Source organism: Mixophyes fleayi, chromosome 5 (genome assembly GCF_038048845.1).
Source record: "Mixophyes fleayi isolate aMixFle1 chromosome 5, aMixFle1.hap1, whole genome shotgun sequence".
NCBI classification, from domain to species: Eukaryota; Metazoa; Chordata; class Amphibia; order Anura; family Limnodynastidae; genus Mixophyes; species Mixophyes fleayi.
This window is the reverse complement of record NC_134406.1, coordinates 9,597,997-9,620,452: the sequence shown is the minus strand read 5'-3', so window position 1 is coordinate 9,620,452 and position 22,456 is coordinate 9,597,997. Positions and strand designations below refer to the sequence as shown.

The 22,456-nt window shown below is 40.3% G+C and overlaps 1 protein-coding gene across 2 annotated transcripts in view; it reads right to left on the bottom strand.

The window, feature by feature from the left end:
* The window catches only part of COL22A1 (collagen type XXII alpha 1 chain), a 281,196-nt gene that overhangs the window by 66,863 nt on the left and 191,877 nt on the right, over nt 1-22,456 (bottom strand). For both annotated transcript variants that reach the window (XM_075211680.1, XM_075211681.1), the window contains exons 25-35: nt 22,102-22,155; nt 18,301-18,354; nt 17,338-17,391; nt 13,597-13,650; nt 11,017-11,061; nt 9,444-9,506; nt 8,043-8,096; nt 7,239-7,280; nt 5,584-5,616; nt 3,459-3,512; nt 2,747-2,800 (exon numbers count right to left, since the gene is read on the bottom strand). In XM_075211680.1, the coding sequence (XP_075067781.1) occupies nt 2,747-2,800; nt 3,459-3,512; nt 5,584-5,616; nt 7,239-7,280; nt 8,043-8,096; nt 9,444-9,506; nt 11,017-11,061; nt 13,597-13,650; nt 17,338-17,391; nt 18,301-18,354; nt 22,102-22,155 (561 nt within the window). The remainder of the gene's footprint in view (nt 1-2,746; nt 2,801-3,458; nt 3,513-5,583; nt 5,617-7,238; nt 7,281-8,042; nt 8,097-9,443; nt 9,507-11,016; nt 11,062-13,596; nt 13,651-17,337; nt 17,392-18,300; nt 18,355-22,101; nt 22,156-22,456) is intronic.

Here is a 22,456-nt window from a genome sequence, read left to right as displayed (position 1 = left end):
CACTTGTAACGTCTCTGCAATGCAGGCAGAGGGCATAGCCCAACGAAATGTGCACATAGCCATTGTGCATTGAGGCATGGGGGATAGGACCGTGGTCATTGCTTCTGTAGACATTGGGCAATTGCTATCCCCATTTATTAGTGAGAATTGTTGTGGAGTAGATGTAATACCAGGGGCGCTCACAGGGGGGTTTCTGGTTCTACAGAACCCCCCCTTCCGCGAAGAACGGGGGCTAAACAGTGCCCCTACATAGCAGCGCACGGCTGCTGTACAATGCAGTGCCACCGAAATGGAGCTAATGCGCATGCGCAGCCACATGTGCAGCAGCTCTCTCTATATATTTTTTTTTTCGGGGGGAAAAATCCTGCGTGCGCCCCCGAATACATCTGCTATTCAGCATCATATCAAAAGGGGATCACAAGTTCCATTGTGCACATTTCACACATTAGGCCTGAGTCATTAAGGAAAGTAAGGCAAAGAAAGGAGTAAATGTCCTCTGGGCCAAACCATGTTACAATGCAAGGGGTGCAAATTAGTTTATTATTTTGCACATAAGTTACATACTGTCTGCTTTTTTCTCCAGCACACAAATACTTGATAGCTTTATTTTTACACTGAAATTTAAAGCTGATCTAGGACATATCCTACCCCAACTATAAATCTGTCCCCACAATAAATAAATAGCATAAAAAGGTATGTTAAACACACACATCATCAAACACACACACACCATCACAAACACACAAACCAACACGTGCACACACACAGATGTACACACACACACGCGCACACCATAGCACCATCACACAAACACACACAATCACACATACCATCACATGTACACACACACAAAAAACACATGCACACACACACACGCCCACACACACAAACACACACACACCATCACACACACACACACACGTACACACACACACACACACATCTCCGCTGCACAAGTTTGAGCAGACCCGAGAGACAGTCAGACAGGCAGATGAAAGTATCCTTCATCCTGGTAATAAAGGGGATGGTAAATTGCAGGTATGGATCTGACAGGTTCCTAGTTTTTATTGGCACTGTCTTATTAGTCTCCCTCTCTAGAGGCCATCATCAGCGCAAGAGATTCTAATACAGAGAGGTGTAAGTGAGCTGCTATACGATGCAACGGCTCTAACACATTCTTACATTGATTGCTATACACTGTTGTGCTGGTTTATTTCAATATGGAATATTAAAGAGACGTGCAGCCTTATTCAATATATATATCTTTATAATAACAGTTATATGAAACATCAAAGAGCTGTAATGAACCAGAAGCATTGTGCAAGTCCATCATATGGATGCATTGGACCCGCTGGTGCCACCTTGTGGTCATAGTGGAAATACCACCTACTTTGGTTTTCAATTTGTGCTATGGCGTAACGCAATGATGGGCAACTTGTTAAAAATGGGCGTCCCTACATGGGCGTCCGTCTAACCCTCAAGAGAGCCGCACATTACCCTAATCTTAGTAATAAGTATAAAACAATACATTTAATCAAAGAGAGACACTCGTATCTTTAAAAACCTATCAGCAAGAATTTATTTGTAAGATAAACCATAGTTGCCTACTCTCCCAGAATGTCTGGGAGACTCCCGAAATTCTAGTTCTCCCGGATTCTCAGGAGAGCAACACAAACTCCCGCATTTCAGCCCTATTGGTGGGCAGCAAATAGGGGCTTAGTGACGCAATTAACAGTGAATCACGTCATCTTGGCCCCGCCCCCACTGTATTATGCTGAAAATCGCAGCACTGAGCGCCAGGGGAGGGGCTTAAGTATGCTATTCGCACGGCCACGCCCCTTCACACTCATCCCCCGAGATGAGCAACATTTTAAAACTGTTTTGCAGATTTTCTTATTGTTTTTGATATAATCCACAAAGTTACCCCTCCAGGGGGACAAATTTTGTTAATGCAGCAACCCCACAGCGCAGGGGTGTCAGGAAGAGCCCCAAAGCTTTCAGCATGGGCTGGTGGGCCTCTAGGAGGGAGAGGCAGATTATACATTGCACCCCCTCCTCCTGCAACCAGCACAGTCCTGGGGTAATCAGACTGGGCTGGAGCCCATGTTTAGTGGTGGGGGCTGGTCGAGGATGTGGGGGAATGTGGGGGCCATGCTATTTAATTTTACAATTTATTTAGTTTTAATATTTTCGTAATGTGCCACATTTCCAAACTTTGGGAGTAAATTAACTTGTAAAACAAAATGCAGGACATTACTCCAGGAACGCCGTTCTGTCACACAGACGTGCCTCGTACCTCATGCCTCACTGATGTCGCCAGCTCCTAGCAGGCTGATAGGCTGCATTCTCATGGATACTGGTTCTGCCCACATAATCGCTGCCTCCTGAGTGTTTATGCTGCAATTATGTCATAGTTGCCAACATTGGCAGGTTAAGTTCCGGGAGGTCCGGGGGTCAGGTGGGTGTGTGGGGGCGGGGCTCGAAGAATTGCGACGTTAGCCCCGTCCCCAAAGCTGTCACGACCTTTTCGTCCAATAAAACAAGGGGGCGGGGCCACAATGACGCGGCCGTGATGCCATTAAGCCCCGCCTCCTCCATTCACTTACCACCGCTGCCCGGGAATCGGGAGAATTGCCCTCTCTCCCGGGAGCCCGAGAGACTGTCCCAGATATTCCGGGAGAGTTGGCAAGTATGAATTATGTCACTAGTTCCTAGTAAATTGACACAGTAGACTGAATTTTCATACCTGTGGCCCTGCAGGTCCTATGGGGCCCACATCTCCAGTCAGTCCTTGTGGTCCCTGAAAAGAAGGAGCGACATTTCAAAATTGGCTTCAATAGTTCACACAAGTGCTTGAATTCATTATATTATATTATTATTATTATTATTATTATTATTATTATTATTATTATTAATATTATTATTATTGCCATTAGTAGTATCCTTTATATAGCAGCAAAAAGTTTTGGAATGTTTAACAGCCAGGGATAACAAATAAATAAATTACAATCATATACAAAGAAGCAGGTTGTGGAAGGGCTACAATGTATCACCTTACGCATTTCTTTATCTGACGTAGAAAGAAGATATCTCTGTCTAACCATTAGCTAGAGAATATATCATTATTAATATAATAATGCAATCACATTTACTAATCAGTGTTTAATGTCATGTACCGGACGGTTTTGAATAACACTTTTAAAACGAGCAGCGTGACCCCAGTGTGCTGATCATTCTTCTTTAGTACATATGGATGGACAGACAGATTGGGTCACACTGTTTCCCTACACAATGGGTCGTATAGTTTATGTTTTGGTGCCTGGGAAACAAAAAGACAAAGTAACTTGTCCAAGGTCGCAAAAAGCCGTCATCCAGTCAGCGCTCTCGTCCCATTTAAACATTTTGGATTAATATTTATATTTGTGTAACTTTATCATAAAAACATAATGATCACTTACCGGGTCTCCTGTATTCCCTTGTTCTCCCTGTTCCCCTTTGTCGCCAGGAATTCCCTGGATAATGGAAAAGGAAAACATAAAACAAATCATTTTAAAGGATAAAAAAAACACACAAAAGGCAAAATATTGTCCTAGTTAGAAAAGACAGATATCCCGTTACATAGAAGCTTTGTGCGTTTCCCTTGCGTTACATATCACCAGAGATTAGTGGGAACCATCTGACTGTGAAGTGGGTGTACAAAGCTATACAGGGAAGTATTGGATTAAAAAATATTGTGCAAAAAGAATTAAATAGGACATCCCTATGCTTTCTATGGGAAAAGAGAACAGGCACGAAAACTGAGCTGAAGAATAGAATGGGTTAAAACTAAAAATTATTTTGTTTTCAAGGCTACATATATGTATTAATTATTTTTTGTTAATGGACTTTTAAACCTGCTTCAGTTTGTATTATACAAAGACTGGTATCTGTAAGAAAAATGATCTGATCGCCATCTAGTGGTGAGAAGAAGGTGTTGCAGCGTGGTGTGTGAGCAGAGAATCAAGGCCATCTATAGTCTGGTTGCCAGGAGCCCAAATACTTTTCCCAAGCTAGTGTTATTTACTTATGGCGCAGCTCATGCCGTGTTTACACGTAACACCTACACAGATCTATTCTGAGCTGACAGACAGCAATAGAACATAGAGATCTTCTCTCACATGGAACACTGAGTGCAAATAAAGACAAAGGGGTAAATGTATCAAGCTGCGAGTTTTCCGGCAGATAAGAAAAGTTGAGATGTTGCCTATAGCAACCAATCAGAATCTAGCTTTCATTTTGTAGAATGTACAAAATAAATGTTAACTAGAATCTGATCGGTTGCTATAGGCAACATCTCCACTTTTCAAACTCGCAGCTTGATACATTTACCATTATATCTATGCTGTTTATTTCCCTTATGTATTCTCAGACAGGTCTGTGTTGAACTAAAAGAAAATGTTCTTTGTTTTTCCAGTTACATGTACTGGGATGTGACATAATGAAGGGGTTAATGCTTTCTTTGGTTGAGTGTACACAATGTAAATTCCTGGATATCCTCATGTGTGTTCAGGTCAGTGGGTGCCTTGCGTGGGTTAACGAGAGGTTGGGCAGGAGGCTTCATCCCACTAGGGTCTGATACCCAGGACAATTCAGAGATTTCACTTTCACAATTTTCCAGCAAACAAGATGTTCTTGGGAAAACAAGCTTCCGAATTTTTCCTTGGTAATTTTATAACTATCACTGTTGCAAAAGTTTATCTTGTCGCTATAATTTATATCTTTATCCATATGTGGCTGAGCCATGTGTACTACATCACCAAAAATTGGAAAATGTACAGATGTTAACATGTGTACGGTCATTTCAGACATAAAACTCTCTTTTTTCAGTTTTATTGGTATTGTCTTCACATAGAATATAATTGGCTACAATGACAAAGTTACTGTATTAGTTATATATATGATTTATGTTTCTCACTATGATAAACAAATAGTGTTCTATCAGACTAGTCCAAATCAACTATACAATTATTCAAACTTATTTTCTGAAAATATGATTTTTTTTCCATTCATTTTAAAGTCCCTTCTCTACCTGTCACAGAAAAATTGTTTCACTTTGATGTTTTTCAGCATAATATAAATCTCCTTTATCTGTGTGTTATTATGACACTTAATCTACACAACGAAATGACAATTTAAACAATAAAGGCCTGTAGCTTTAAGAACTTGTCGCTAGAACCCCTCCTCTGACTTATACCGATAATAAGTGGATTCATTATTTTTGACTCTACGTAAACAAGGAAGCCTGCAACTAGCTCAGCGAAAGCATGAAGATAATTTGATTGGTTGTTAAGATGTAGAAAAGAAAAGCATCCATTCAGCCTTGGCCTAATTAAATTGTTTGTTTACCTTTCCTCTCCCTGCTTCATTAAATGCTGCCAGGATTATCTTATTCACAGACCAATGCTTCATATTAAAGATGACATATCGGTTACCATGAAAACTGCTGGCCAGGATGTCACTGTTACAGACAATTACAGCCATCGAGCAACTTTAACATCAGCTCCCAGAATATTGCATTGGACAGATAGTCCGTATAATACTTACAGGAATTCCGGGCTCCCCAACTACGGTCTCTGTCTGAAAGAAAACAGATATGTTAGAGCTAATAATCTTTGTGAAGTGAAACCAGCAGGTGTATTATAGAGTGGAATGGGATGTCTGACGTCTCTGCGAGGAGTGAGGCTGCAAAACATCACATGATCCAGTCTCTGGGAAAAGCTTCATCATGAAGTTAGCAATGTTTGAATGTGGGGCTGTTTCAGTAAACCTAATATTAACTCTTAAAAGAAAATTCACACATCTTTAATTCATATCACTGAAATGGTTGACAAATTATAGTTCTTAACTTTTAGTCTGCTTTGCCATGTATTAACCTCTTAATTGCCAGATGACTTTGTAGCTTGCCTGTGACTAGACGCGTTTTAGCACTTTTGTTAAGATCTAGTTAAACGACTAGCTTTTTTTTATTCGTTAGGATGTTAGGTAATTCTTTTTTTCTTGACATCTAGGGCAGTGTTGGCTAACCTGGGACACTCCAGGTGTTTGTGAAACTACAAGTCCCAGCATACCCTTCCAGCAATAAGCTGCTATACATTGGCAAAGCATGCTGGAACTTGTAGTTTCACAACACCTGGAGTGTCACAGGTTAGCCAACACTGATCTAGGGCTTTCTTTTGTTGCCATTTTTACAAAGTCATGAGTTAGTAAACTGAAATAAGACAAAAATAGTAAAAAAAATACACTTTCTTCATGAAATGCGTAGACCATGTTACTAGCGATAGGTCCTAACATGTGTTCTCCCGTCTCTCACATTTATATATATACTTAATATGTGTAATTTTCTGCATTTTTTGGAGCTTTATTGGGTTATTTTTGTTTTTTTTACTGTTTATTTTGTATCTCTATAATATAATAATATATAATATAATAAATGTTTTAGAATTTCCCACAGTAACTGAGAATAGACCTTGGGGGACGCTACAAATATATTTAAATTTTTACAGCAACTGTGTATTTGCTCTAACTGGAGCTGACATGAGATATTATACACCAGCTCCACAAACGTATTATCGTCTTCTTCGATCCGTTGGCCGTCTCTTCTTCATCATATGATCCCAGGGGGGACACAGGACAGGGAAGCACCACATCCTGTGTACACTGTACAGCCTTCTATTGAACACTGCGCAGATATGATGTAATGTTCATCAACTGTATACACATTTTTACAGGAAACCTTCAATGTCAATTTCTGTCTATTTCAAATGTTAAAACACAGTACAGTAAACAATACAAAAATTACTGGCAAAGGTAGAAATTGAAGGCTTATGTCATATAAAGTAATGTCTACATTAATCATACTGTTACAGTGTTGTATAATACCTAATCATATCATCTATTGCATAGCATTGTGTTGTAAAAACAACACATCACTATTAAAGTGTGACATTTTCATGGCTAGCTAAACCCCCCCCCCCCTCCCCCAATTAATTTACAATATTTTTATGAACTGAGGCCCGTTCATCACATGACTTTAAAAGGACCTTTAGGTCAACCAGCTATATTTGTACTTAGGAGTCTTAGTATTTTACACCAAATTATCTTGTTTACAGAAATCACTGGGCACGCCATTGTGGTAATAATTACAAGTCAATTAGTCATTTAATTGAAGTACTTAAAACCCGCATGTTGCTGTTACTTACTGATCCCGCTTTTCCAGGTAAACCAGGAGGGCCAACCGAACCCTGATTAACAAAAATAAATGTTTCAATAAAAAATATTTAAACTTCAGATCGTTCACAAAACAATGTTGACTTACACATGGTAAAACGGCGACATAAATTGTTGGGCTACAATGAATAAGGTCTAGTTATAATATACTACACAACGATGACACAGTATTTAGTTGGGTTATAGCCCCTAGTCTCTGTAAGGGTGACGGAAGATAAATATGGGAGTAATGCACTGATATTAGGCACATTCCATTATCTTTGCAATGAATCTTTCACAAAAGTACTTAAAATATCCCAAGGAAGGATAGACTCCTGGGTGTAACTACCGGGGTAGAAGGGGTACCAGATGTCCTGGAGCCAACTGATATCATGTAACTGCCCCGGGGCTATTCTGGGCACTGCTTATCTTAATGTAAATATGCATAAAAGTGCATCTATCACCTGACACTACACACAATGACGTTGACCATGATGTGGTTTGAACAAATGAGGGGGCTTATCTATTCACTGGGAACTAGTTGAGATCTCACTGAGAAGAAGAGACTCAAGACTCAGTCGTCGGACCCCAGACGATCCACTCCAGCGCCCCACTCAGGCTCAGAAGAACAGAGCTGAGGCCTCCAGAGCGGATGGACCAACAACAACGGGACCTCTCACACCGGCGGACTCTATAGTAGCCGATGTAATAATTCTGACACTGCTAAGAAGCCTAGGACAGCATATGTGCTTTGTACTATAAAATTATATAATCATTATTCTATCATGTTTACCTACCGTATCTCCTTTATCTCCTTTAAGGCCTAATGGTCCAATTGGTCCTTTTTCTCCCTATAAACATTACACAGCACATTATCATACATCGGCAGAAAAATTATAAAAAAATACACCAATAAAAGTTTTCTCCCGAATCTTATCTCCAACCATAATGTACCTTGAATAGATAACTTTAAATTACATTTGAGTCTTTAAGGCACTGTGTGCATTGTGCCAGTTTAAAATCAACGTCTATGTCCAGTATTATCTTCTGGCTACACACTCTCGTTGTTGGGTAGCCCCTAAACAACTTCCAAACCTGATAATGATATGATCAAAATCAACTAGATCACTTTTAAACCTGTGCTTCTGAATGCACTAATGGGCGCCAGCAGCAGAGGAGACGCGGCTGCTTGTCCCGAGCACTGAACAGATGACTCTAATCCAATCTGGCCATCTATGTGTCCGGCTTATGTATATAGATGGCAGATGTTTATGTACATGATCGTTCACTAAACAGTCACATTATAAGTAGAGATGTTCACTGACCCCCGTGTTCTTGTTTTGGTTTTGGATCTGGATTAACTTCGTGTTTTGGTTTTGGTTTTGGCAAAACCGCCCTTGCGCCTTTTTGGTTTTGGATACCAATTTTTTTGCTAAAATCCCATATTTTTGCATTTTTTTTCGTCCTACATTATTATTAACCTCTATAACACTAATTTCAAGTCATTTGCAGTCAATTTTGACCACCTCACAGGTCACAATATTATTTTCATACACTTTCAAACAAAGACTGCAGATTTAGAAGACTAAGGACTAGATTTACTAAGCTGCTGGTTTGAAAAAGTGGGAATGTTGCCTATAGCAACCAATCAGATTCTAGCTGTCATTTTGTAGACGGTACTAAATAAATGAAAGCTAGAATCTGATTGGTTGCTATAGGCAACATCCCCACTTTTTCAAACCCGCAGCTTAGTAAATCTAGCTCTAAGCCTGCCAGACCTATTATTTCTTTTTCAGCAATGACAATTAGCAATGGAGCAATGGAGCTCTCCTGAATGTCACTGAGACTTTGAAGAACACTGCTACCTCATCTCTTTCTATTCTACCTATGACGCTGCCCAACTGCACTAGAAACTGCCAAGAACTGTGCTACCCCTTCTGTGTCCCTCTGTGAAATGGCGCTGGATCGCTGTGGAGGGCGGTACTTATAGAATCCAAAGCTCGTGAGATCCGAGATCCGATGACGTAATAATGACGTTTTGCCTCGTTTTCAATTCCGAGGGCGTGCGAAAGTACCGAGCCGGCTCAGCTCGGTACTCGGATCTGCTAAGTTCGGGTCTGTTCGGTTCTCGCGGAACCGAGCTTGAGCATCTCTAATTATAAGACAAAAATACTTAAAATTAAAAACACTCCCAGTACCTGACTTCCTTTTTCTCCTCTCCGTCCATCTGATCCGGACAATCCCGGGGGACCTGCTTCACCCTACAAGAAGATGCCATTATTTAAAAATGATGTTATTTATCGCATCTATAAATATCCATTAATACATTAAATGCTGTATAGTATATAAACAATAGAAGATCAAAATAATGACACCATATTTGGAGAAAGAAACAAATTAATGAGAAAACACTGATCATTTATATTTAAAAATGAAAACGGATGATGTTGGGTTGCAATTGAACATTTTATTACGTACATATTATACATTTAGTGGACTAATACAGGGACCTAGAATATGACTGGAGAAAGAACTGTAAGTATTGTGAGCAGCTTATCAGATATGGACTATTGTGTACTTAACACCACTAGGAATTTTTTCCCAAATAGGAAGTTATTTAGGGAAAACAGGGATACAGCATTCTGTCAGAGAGAAACATTGACAATTAAGTAACATTGTGATGATCCTGTTGTTATTTCTGTGGAATTCAGTGTATGGACAAATGATAAAATACCCATCCTGCAAGAAATGTATCAGTTGTATGATAAATATAAATTATTTTGTTTATCAGCTCAGTCCTGATTGCTGTCTGGGTTGGCAAGGCTTAACTGACCCCTTTTCCAAGGGCCACGCACTGTGGCGCAGAAAGGCAAGATTTTTGGCTTTAAATTCCACTAATGGGAGGGGAGGGGGCAAAGGAATTATTTAAAAATAGATAAAATGTATTTTAAAAAAATTACATCTTCATCCATTAAAAAATGCTTTAATCAAAAGGCAAAGCAATTGAAAGGATTTGAGACTGCCTTTGCCCTCGTGAAATAGCGATAAGAGGTGAAGTATTACGCCATAATATTTGCTAAATACGCTCCTCCATGCATAGCGTAAAACAGCGATAATGTATGGAAGTGATTGGTAGTGACATCAGTGTTATCGCCCACAGTAATCATTTAATGTATAAGAGGAAACTCATAAAAGCCCTATCGCCCTTTGATAAACTGTCCTCTTAGTTGCTAAATATAAGTTTTAAAGAGATGTTTGTTAATATAGAAATGGATTATGCAGAAGATGATATGTCCAGCGACAGACATAAGACAAATACCAGATTCCTTTATTTTAAATAACGCAGAGCTGTAGGAGGGAGGTATCTAGATGTCGGCAGGAACGCCAAATACTTACACTAGGGTATGGATGGAAAAGCTGCAAGATCCCTGTAGCTCTGTACCACAGTACCAACCGTACTTATTATACACAGCCACCGATTATATCGTACAGGGGACACAATAATAGGAAACGGTGACAATATTATAACAACATAACATTTTATTAATTTCAGATTTATTAATTTCATATTATTAGAATTAATTACAGTTTAGACTGTGTAATACTGTGGCCGTACACAATGTTCCCTCTAAGGCTGCCTGGAAGTGGGAGAGCTAATAGCTCCCTCTAATGAGGATTCTGCCTTAAACTCTGTACTGAGAATCTATTACTGTATATAATGATATAAAGGAAAGATAATGATCCTAGAGAAATACATCCTTTTACTTTTACCTTGTCTCCAGGTGGGCCGGACAGGCCTTGATCACCAGGTTGTCCCTGCAAAAAGAAGCACATTTACCATAAACAAATCACTGTAAATGGAATATTAAATAATGATACAAATTAGAATAAGAATGTGATCATTAAGCTAAGAAAAGCTTCAGGGTGATTTCTGCTGCCATCTGCTGGTTTAGAACGTGATTGCAGTCACTTTCGAAAAGAACAAACTACAAAAACAAGGGGGGGTCATTGTGCGCTGCCTACTTCTAGGAGACAACTCTGCAGCCTAGAAGAACGCAGAGGAACCACCAAAGATGCGCTGTGTAAATGTCACATCAAAGTATAACTTTCTACTACTTTACAAACACCCTATTCAATAAAAGAAATGCTTCTACCTTCTCCTAAATACTGCTGGGTTTAGCCTAATTTATGACCTCAGTGAATCATGATAATGATGGAATATGGCCGTGCATTTATTACAGTAATACTGTGTGCATAAAGCTTTTATTACATTGCTCAGAGTGGGTTACAGATTGGACTTCTCAGCAAAATCGCAGAAAACCCAGATCGGATCGTAGCTGAGGCCCCATGTACCATCAGCGTGGAGATGGTGCAAAAGTAAAACCCCTAAAAATTAACCATCGCTGCCCCTTTATCTCATTTCAATAATCTCACACTGCTCTGCAAAACTACGGTCACTGATACATCTGCTTCTACCTCTGCAAACGTCGGCCGCTCCATCAAATCCTGCTGAAAACCCGGGCGCACTGCAGGTATCATATCTGGAAGAGTTATAACTGGATTTTGAGCTTCACCTAACTTCTGAGATCAAGAGAAGCGACTGTACCTCCTCCACTCTCAATACTTACCCGATATAACCATCATTCATCGGCATCCCTCCTATCACACCACTATGCACATGCTTAATTTACCTTCTCTGTTTCTCCTACCCACTTTCACTACTCTTCTCTCCAAACTTGTCCTGTCTAGTATCCTATCTCTCCCTCTGCCATCACTATTACCCCCGTACTGCTTAATGCCAGCTCCATCCACTTTAACCGTCTACATAGGCAGAAACAAAGCTCACACAATCCATTTTTATCAATTTTTATTCTTATTTCTGGCTCTATTATTCTTCACTGTTTACCTTCGTTTTATTATAACTGCTCATCCTTCTACATTTTTCTTTCCTGCCACAAGACTTTTTATATCTTGTGTACCCATTCTGTTCAGCTGCCCAGGCCATCTTCATATCTGCCATGCTCACCTCTGCCATCCTCTCCTCTGCCATTCTCACCTCTGCCATCCTCACCTCTGCCATCCTCAACTCTGCCATCTTCACCTCTGCCATCCTCACCTCTGCCATCCTCACCTCTGCCATCCTCACCTCTGCCATCTTCACCTCTGCCATGCTCACCTCTGCCATCCTCACCTCTGCCATCCTCACCTCTGCCATCTTCACCTCTGCCATCTTCACCTCTGCCATGCTCACCTCTGCCATCCTCACCTCTGCCATCCTCACCTCTGCCATCCTCACCTCTGCCATCTTCACCTCTGCCATGCTCACCTCTGCCATCCTCACCTCTGCCATCCTCACCTCTGCCATCTTCACCTCTGCCATCCTCACCTCTGCCATTCTCACCTCTGCCATCCTCACCTCTGCCATCTTCACCTCTGCCATCCTCACCTCTGCCATCCTCACCTCTGCTTCCTCTACTCCTCCCCTCTTCACCTCCTGTTTCACTTCCTCTTCATCACTGATTTTCCCCTTCTCCATTTCCTCTGCATTCATGTCCCATCCAGCCTTCCCCTCAGGTTTCCAATTTTTTAATATGTTCTCAGACCCACTTACTACACTATGTTCTGCCCCCTCAAATACACAACGTACCAACCTACTATCACTACAACACCCCCCTCCTTCTACAACCTCCTCCTCTCCAGCTGACACCTCTAGGCTGCCAGGCCCCATCTTATCCCCACGTTTCTCTCCCGTCCTTCCTACCATCACAACCAGCCACTCTCACGTAACTGCAATCATGTCAACCTTATCCACATCTCTCCACGTCCCTCTCTCCTTTATCTGCAATAAACTGGCCATTCACAATATTTTATCTTAGCTCTATAAGCTTAATTGCCTTCACAGAAACCCGATTCTCTTCCTCTGACACCACTTCCCCCGAAAAACTCTTCCTATCAGGGTTCTCTCCTAATCCCACAATCCCAGACCTAAAGGTAGACAAGGCAATGACCTCCTGCTCCCTCCCCTCTGCATCTTGTTGGTAGTTTACCCTGAGTACTCTCTCCTTCTACTTCTTTAAGGTATACAACATTTTTCTCTACTATCAAATTTGCATTTTTGTTCTGGTCATTTTCCATCCCCGAGCTCCTGTTTCCCAATTCCTTGATAACCTTCCCACCTGGTGCCCTCCCAACCTTCTCTCCTCTGATTTACCTTCCTTCATCCTAGATGAGCTCAACATTCTTATTGATAACCCCACCGACTCCCAAACTATTCTCCCTCTTGTCCTCTTTGCCCTCTCACACTGGACCTCCAGTCAGTTAGTTACAAGTGTATAGTAGAATGAAAGTCACCTGTGGGCCAATTTGTCCAGGAATTCCATCCAAGCCTCGTTCTCCTTCTTCACCCTATGATTAGAGAGAGAATTAGGTTACTGGATAATCAGGATGAAAAGAATTTCAACCTCTATTTCAACATCAGTAAATGAACAATACATTACAATTTAAAAAGTGTAAAAGTATTTAAGGAGAATATCACCATAAGGGATAACAGAATAATATTCATGATTTATCAGTCTGTATTACTCAATTATGCACAGAATGTCTGTGCTGATTTAATCATTATGCATTTATTATTAAGGCAACATGTATCCAGTATCTCCTTTAAGGTAAAAAGTACAGTAAACAGTAAAAGTAATGTGATGTAATAAGATATAAGCTTATAAACGAATAGTCACGACAAGTCCAGTTGTGGAGCCATTATGCCCCTAGTGATTGTCACTGGCTGGGACACAGAATATCATAGTAACAATGGTCTTCACCAGGAACCCTGCAAGTGTGCGTTGGCTTCTTTGCTGGGTTGTGCCAAAGGCCGCCACTATCACTATGCAAACCAAGGTGGTATAGGGCGCCAGGATGTAGAGGGCGCATAAAATTCCAAATGAGTGACATAATGTCATTTCTCATTCAGGGTCTCCATTGTCACTGTGGTACCGACACCGAGTTCTGCCTCTATCATGATGGGGCAACAGCCAGCAACTTCTTACTTGTGAAGTCGTCGGCTGCGGCCCCACCAGGTTTGTAATGGGCTGGGAGCGTGGAGCTAGACTATGATGTCATAGCTCAGGGCCACACTCCCAAGTAGAAGCTGCCTTGTTCCACACTAGATAAGGGGCAGGGGGGGGGGGCATCTAGGGCACCGAGAATGCATACACTGGCCCTGATAGGGGAACCAGGAGAGTCTCACTAGAGGGCTGCTTATGTACAGCTGGGTGGTCACTATAGGCCTTGATCAGGGCTGGTAGTTTAAGTGCAAAATCAAAGCCTAACCCAAGCTTAGAGACCAGCAGGACGGGTATAAAACAAAACTGCATTGTAGAGGATCAGGGTCACAAGCAAACAAATTTATTTGAGCAAACCGGGACAGAACACAGAAATTCAGATAGAATGTTAAGAACTGCAGGCCTGTCAGATACACACCTTGTCAGATACACACCCTGTCAGATACACACCTTGTCAGATACACACCCTGTCAGATACACACCCTGTCAAATACGCAACCTGTTAGATACACACCTTGTCAGATACACACCTTGTCAGATACACAACCTGTTAGATGCACACCTTGTCAGATACACACCTTGTTAGATACACAACCTGTTAGATACACACCTTGTCAGATACACAAGCTGTCAGATGCATACCTTGTCAGATACACACCTTGTCAGAGACACAAGCTGCTAGATACACACCTTGTCAGATACATACCCTGTCAGATACACACCTTGTCAGATACACACCCTGTTAGATACACACCTGGTCAGATGCACACCTTGTCAGAGACACACCTTATCAGATACATACCTTGTCAGAGACACACCTTGTCAGATACACAATCTGTTAGATACACACCTTGTCAGAGACACACCCTGTGTATATAGAAAATAGAAGATTGTGTTTTTCAGAGATGGACAGCAGCTCACCTGAGTGCTTGGATATATATTGAACTTATGAGATACATCAGGTGTAAAACTTAACTTTTATTGGTCAAATAAAATATATCGATTAAAATAGCGAAATAGAGTGAAGGATATATACAAAGTTTAAGGTGAATTAAAATGCGCTGAAAACACTCCTTATCCAGAGACATATAGCTATATTTATAAATTGATACAGATCCCCATATCATAGTGGGTTTGTAGGCACTGTAGGCACCCTCTGGAAAGGGTGCCTACAGCGACAACGCCGATGCGCGTTTCGCTAGACTTTATCAAGGCAAACGAATCAGTGCAGTTGACAGGTTTTAAATACTCTATGGGGGACTTGCCTTTATTGTGATGTATAGGTTGGAGAACCAAAAGGCATGTAAATAGAGGAATAAAGGAATTTACATGCCTATTTGGTGCTGCAGGCACCCTTTCCAGAGGCAGAACCTGGGCACATTGATTATGCTCCTTAAATCCAAAGTTAGTGGAGCGAAATTAGGTAGATAGCAAAGCACTCCCCGTATTTCTATTCACCTTGCACGGAACTAGCTTCAGACAGTTTAGCTAGTGATACGTGTACAACAGTTAGTTATCTTAATTGGGAGTTTTAGCCATGAAGGGCTGTTCACATTGTCATGACAGGTTTCTCTCAGATACAACTATAGAGATGAGAGATTATTAGAGAGGAGATAATAGAATATATATTTTTTTCAATCCAGATTATCATTCACGCTTGAGTTTAAGACTTAAGAATATTACTCTCAGCCAAGTATTATCTCAGATTTAATAGATACGTGGAAGATAGAATTATATCTACTATACAATGATTATATGCCCTTAAATTTGTCATTTTGACATTAAAACATATTGAGTACACTGGTTCTTGAAACCCACTATGATATGGGGATCTGTATCAATTTATAAATATTGCTATATGTCTCTGGATAAGGAGTGTTTTCAGCGCATTTTAATTCACCTTAAACTTTGTATATATCCTTCACTCTATCTCACTATTTTAACCGATATATTTTAGTTGACCAATAAAAGTTACGTTTTACACCTGATGTATCTTATAAGCTCAATATATATCCAAGCACTCAGGTGAGCTGCTGTCCATCTCTGAAAAACACAATCTTCTACTTTCTATATACACAGTTCAGTTCTTTGCTGTTTTGAGATAGCCCCTATATACCTCTATAACGAGTTTATTTTTGAATATGAATAGAGGGAAGCTCCCTATTTTCAGTGCGAGGGTACCTTCTTCATTCAGAGACACACCCTGTCAGATACACAACCTGTTATATACACACCTTGTCAGATACACACCTTGTCAGATACACACCTTGTCAGATACATACCCTGTCATAGATGCATCTATCTACACAGATAGATGGCAAGTAGACGGCAGCAGTGGTAGCATGGAAATGTAAATAGCATACATATAACTAAGTAAATAAACACTACCCAAATATAAATTGTAATACCACAAACCACAGCATGTCAGTATTGTACAGCGATATAAACGTGGGCTAAAGATGGTGTAACACGTGGAAATTTATATTGTGATTCACTATGACCCATCATATACATATAGCGCTCAAGTTACTCATTTTTAATGCAACATTTACCCAAAATAATCTCTCTTTCTTGCTCCATACAAATCTTTCAGTTTCCATCCTTCTGACTTTTACAGAAATATTCAATGTAAACCGGGACCGACGAATTCACTTGAATCAAACTTTTTAATTAATGACAAAAGTTGTTTGTTTGTTTATTCCAGGACTCCCTGTGTTACTTTGTTCAAAGACTGATTTGTTATTTTATTTCACTTTTTTTCAGAAACCCTGAATGAGAACGGACCGAACAACTTTAAAATATTTTCAGACAAATTTCCAAAGTAAAAGAAGGAATTAAAATAAAACATTTGCAGAATTTTACCTCATCTACCACCTGTACGGCTGCTTCCTCCAACAGTTTCAGCAGCTAACAAGCTGGACTAGCGAGTACCAAAATACATTTTATTTAAAAATATAGGAATCCTATCTCTGGCCTTATTGATCTTTGAGGTTAAGAAAAATTCTGTATATCTACACTGATACTTAAACATTACCTTTGTTCCAGGTTTTCCTTCCAGGCCGTCTGTTCCATCTTTTCCAGCGGCTCCCTAGATATACATATATTAAACATAAAAGTATTTTAATTGATTAAAAAGTTAACCATACAATACCACAGCAAAGCTTTATATACCACCAACATTTGACTAGCAGCTTAACCTGCTTCTTGGATATTATTCCGCTGCGTTAATGTTTCTGATACAGTTACAGTTGTTTTATTGCATTATTTGTTTGAAAAACGTTAAAAAAACCAGACTCAGAATTCGAGAAATTCCGGTGAACTTTAACAGTTTTGAACCGATTCATCAAACCAGTTCAAGAGTTTCTATGTATCCAGTTCAAGTTTCTCTTGTAGTGTGAATGGGCTGTCTTCATTAAATATATTACTCAGAGGGTGCATGGGACTGCACTTCTCGTTTTGGCTAGTGGGAAATTCTGTGTGCAGCAAGGAACGCCACTGAAAAAGGGCTCTCTCTCTCCCCCCTTTATCTTGTTACAATAAAACTGCTGCGTGAAATAAAACCTATTTTCTTCAAAGCTACACAACAAGTGAACAAGTGTCCGTTTTGCCCTTGAATGACCTTCTCTAGGTTTAATGTTGTGCGCCATCTAGTGGGAAATTATTGTGTAACACTTTGCAATTCATGTATTTTTCAAATCAGTCAAAACTTTGTAAGATATGTAATGTTAATGTTAATACTGAAGTCTATAGTGAGTCACAGTCAGAGACCTATCAGACAAACAGTGTAATTTTTTTTCCTGAAGCACATTACCAATAACATTGAGATTATAATCACAACTTTCAGTCAATAAAGGTTGATGTTGTAGAACTTACGTACACAAATATATATTACACATTTAGCAACTAAAATGTAACAAAAAGATAGTTTTACATGAGTTGTTTTCTAGAAGTGTTTATACAGCATCAAGCAACAATTCAGCAACCGTTTTGTACTTACGGGTGGTCCGATCTTCCCTGGTTTTCCAGGAAATCCGATTTCACCTGGTAACCCCTAAAGAAAGAGTAAAATATATTGTATTGTATTATAGACAGCCTTACTGTTGCTTCACAGGCATAATATTGTACTGCCGTAGCATTTCCTACAGACAAGACTTGAATAAAACATGTCATTAGATTTTTCTGTCAATTTTCTGAAAGGTCGGAGGCCACGGGGAATTGTAGATTCCTATCGGACTCTTATTCCCACACACGTACTATGAGATGTATCCGCACAGGTAAAGGCTAGAGCCCACACATACATAGTATAATCTATTGTATGATTCACTCTGGTGGGCGGCTGGGCACACTGACAGCTGTAATGTATTCATATCTCCACGCAGCTCGGAGCCAGCGGAGACCGGGCTCATTATAAACGGCGTAGACGTCACTGCTTAAACTTGCAACTTTGTCATTATATTGACAACCCGGGATCCTGGCTCTATGTGTCATCTATTATTAAATACAAATTAAACAGTTACCTCGTGCTGTGTGCTGGGAGAGACAGAATGTTCACAAACTTGGTAAAGAGAATGTTAACGTTTATAGTAACATGCACAACAATGAGACGCAAATCTTTTTTTCTGGAGCTTAAAATATAAAGAGTATATATATAAATAAATAAATAAATAAATAAAAAAACATTTTTGGCTCATTTCCCAGTGCTACTTATGCCGTTTAATCTTTGTTTAGAACCGGGATCGAATTGCAAGACTGACTGATCTTGAGCTACAAAAGTGATGGGCAATCTAAAACAATTATGGTTCCACATTTTGTGGCCCTCTAGCCTCCTAAACGGCCGCACATTACCCTTAACCTCAGCAATAAAATAAAATAATATATTTAATGAAAGAAAGAGACACCTATCTATTATAACGTATCAGCAGGTATTTTAAACATGTGTTACAAACCGTAACAAACATATCGGACAATAAAGCAGGAAGGAGATGGGTTCCGCAGAGGAGGAGTCAGAGGGTCACATGGGGCCCTAGTGCCTGCTCATCATAGGTTGTTCACCTTGTCTTTGTTCACATCCTTTCAATATTATGTGGTAGATTGATCAAACCTTCTAAAAAGGAAAAGTGAAGGTGTTGCCCATAGCAACCAATCAGAATCTAGCTACCATTTTCTAGCATGTACCTAATAAATGATAGCTTGAATCTGATTGGTTGCTATGGGCAACACCTTCACTTTTCCTTTTTAAAAGGTTTTATCAATCTACCCCAAAATCTTACCCACAAGATGACATGTCAATATTTCAAGGGGGAGAAATGTAGCCTGCTCATGTCATGGTGATATGTTTTTGAAAAAAGGTTAATCATTATGTAAATAAACTGAAGGTATATGGAAGAGGGGCAGCACGGTGGCTCAGTGGTTAGCACTTCTGCCTCACAGCACTGGGGTCATGAGTTCGATTCCCGACCACAGCCTAATCTGTGTGAAGTTTGTATGTTCTCCCCGTGTTTGCGTGGGTTTCCTCCGGGTGCTCCGGTTTACTCCCACACTCCAAAAACATACTAGTAGGTTAATTGGCTGGTATAAAATTGACCCTAGTCTCTTTCCCTATGTCTGTCTGTCTGTCTGTCTGTGTGTGTATGTTAGGGGATTTAGACTGTAAGCTCCAATAGGGCAGGGACTGATGTGAGTGAGTTCTCTGTAGAGCGCTGCGGAATTAGTGGCGCTATATAAATAAATGATGATAATGATGATGATGATGATAATTAGGCCTATATAGAATGGATGATATAATATAGTGTCATGCCATTAGCGTGCTGCACTGTCCAATCTAGCAACCTAGCCGCCCAGCAGGGTTAATTCGGTCACTGCCTTATACACTAGAGATGAGATTATACGCAGGGAACTCACTGTCAGTATACTGGGTGTACCTTCATACCGTCTCTCTCCAGGATAAATTGGACTTTAATAGGACCTATCACATCGGTCGCAGATTTAGTTAGCAGTTTTGTTTAATGTCACTAGGTTACATTACTCCTGATTACGTAGTTTGAGTGTCAGTATTGGTATGTGATGCAGAACAAGAAAACAATTGAGTTCAATTTGACGTTTATGTAAATATGTTGAACTGAAACCAACAATTCACTGGAAAACCTCCAACCTGCTTTGTGATTCGTTGCCAGTTTAATTAATCGCAGCAACGTTTCCTATTATCATTTCCATTATTGCGAATATAAAACCAGTTAGCAGTCAGCCCGTTCGATCATTTTCAAAGCGTAAAAGTAATCACTGTTGCACTGTGTATTCTGTCCATCACAATTATCTAATCTAAGGAGAAATTGCTCAACCCTCTATGATCATTTGTATTGTGTTCCTCTTATGGTAAAAATATAGGTCTTGCTAAAGCTGTTTTTGATTTTTGACTTGTCTGCAGGAAAATAAACCAAGCCTTTGTCAACTTAACTTGTAATTTAGGCTTTGACATTTTATACTTGACTTATTGTTACATTTCCGACAAAAGGTAACCATTAATGTTAATGAGAATCTGACATTATAAACGCTTCATTTCTACCAGAAGGCAAAAATGTGAAATCATCTTATTATTAACTGAATTAAAAGTTTTTTTTGCTTTTTTTAAATGACTGAAGATTTCCTTCCACAAATCTTGAATTCAGCCCAGATCGTTGCATTAGGAAAATAAGGGGGAACATAGGAGCATGCCAGCTTCTCAAATGAGTCATGTTCCAACGAATGAGGAGGAGAGAGGCATAACTAGAAATTTTAGCGGCTGGGACAAGAAGAAATATTAATGCCCCCTAGCCCTCAACTGTGGCCAAAGTAACCTAAAATTGTTCATGTCCCGACTCCCCAGTTCAGCGTTTCGCCCTGGGAGGTTGCCCCTTCCGCACAGTCCTAGTTACAGTCCTGTGCTGCTGTATATCTCTGACATCTGGTATTACAGAACTGTACGCATGGATTTCTGTCCCATCAGCTGATGTCTCCGGCTGCCATAATACCCTGTGATATTTCATATATCCAATGTAGGGAAAAGACAAGTCGTATCTATGCAGACTTATCAGGGTCCTTATGTGGCAGCGTCTGATTAGTTCATCTACTTCATACTTGCCAACTTGTCGTCGTTGGCTTCAGGAAGATCCCGGGGGAGGTGGGCATGCAGGGACGGGGCTTCATGAATCGCTTCATTTTGGCCCCTTAAACGATTGTCACAATTTTGGCCCATTACAGCAGGGGGCGGGACTAAGATGACACGATATTTGCATCATAAAGTTCCCCACCACTTATCTATTATGGGGGCAAGAACCGGGAGGTTGCCCTGCTCTCCCAGGAGCCCGGGAGGTCTCCTAGAAATGCGGGAGTCTCCCAGACTATCCGGGAGAGTAGGCAACTATGCGTTAAAGAAAAGCAGCTAATGAATCTCTAGAGACTGTTGTGTCTTTTACATTTCTGTCTCCATTACTGAAGTCATGTTGTCTTACCTGTCAGTCTTTGATTAAATCTTGGTCTCCATGAAAATGGCCACCTCCATAGGCATCAATACTTGGACTTAGGACACAATTTCTGAACTGTGTCATCATGCCACAGATGGCGAAGCCAACCACGTCTTGTACTGGCTCAGCATCAGGGAGAATGCCAGACTCTTCAGGGAGTGAGGGAGGTCACCCCTATTTCAGGGAGTCTCCCTGACATTCAGGGAGAGTTGACAAGTATGATCTACTTATCACAATCTACCGAATGACTCAGACACAGTCTTACTTATAACAATATAATAATATAATAATATACATACCTGGATGCCTAGGGCTCCAGGGGGCCCAGCAACACCCGCTGGGCCGGGAGGTCCCTGCAAGAAATACAGACAATAAAAATGGTAAGTACAAGCTGAGAGTATGCCCCTGTCAAGACTACAATGTTACCTCTTTATCTCTATATCAGTTTGGAGATATTTAATATGTACTAACCCCCCCCCTCCCCCCCCCCCCAATAAAAAAGTGTTAAAAATAGTTTAAAAACAGAAAAAATATATTAACGATTTTTACACATTGATACAATGCTTTATTCAACACATTTTCATATGATTATATGATGATTCTGTTACCGCCATCCTGAAATGCTGATTTAGTAATTGTGACATTACATTACAT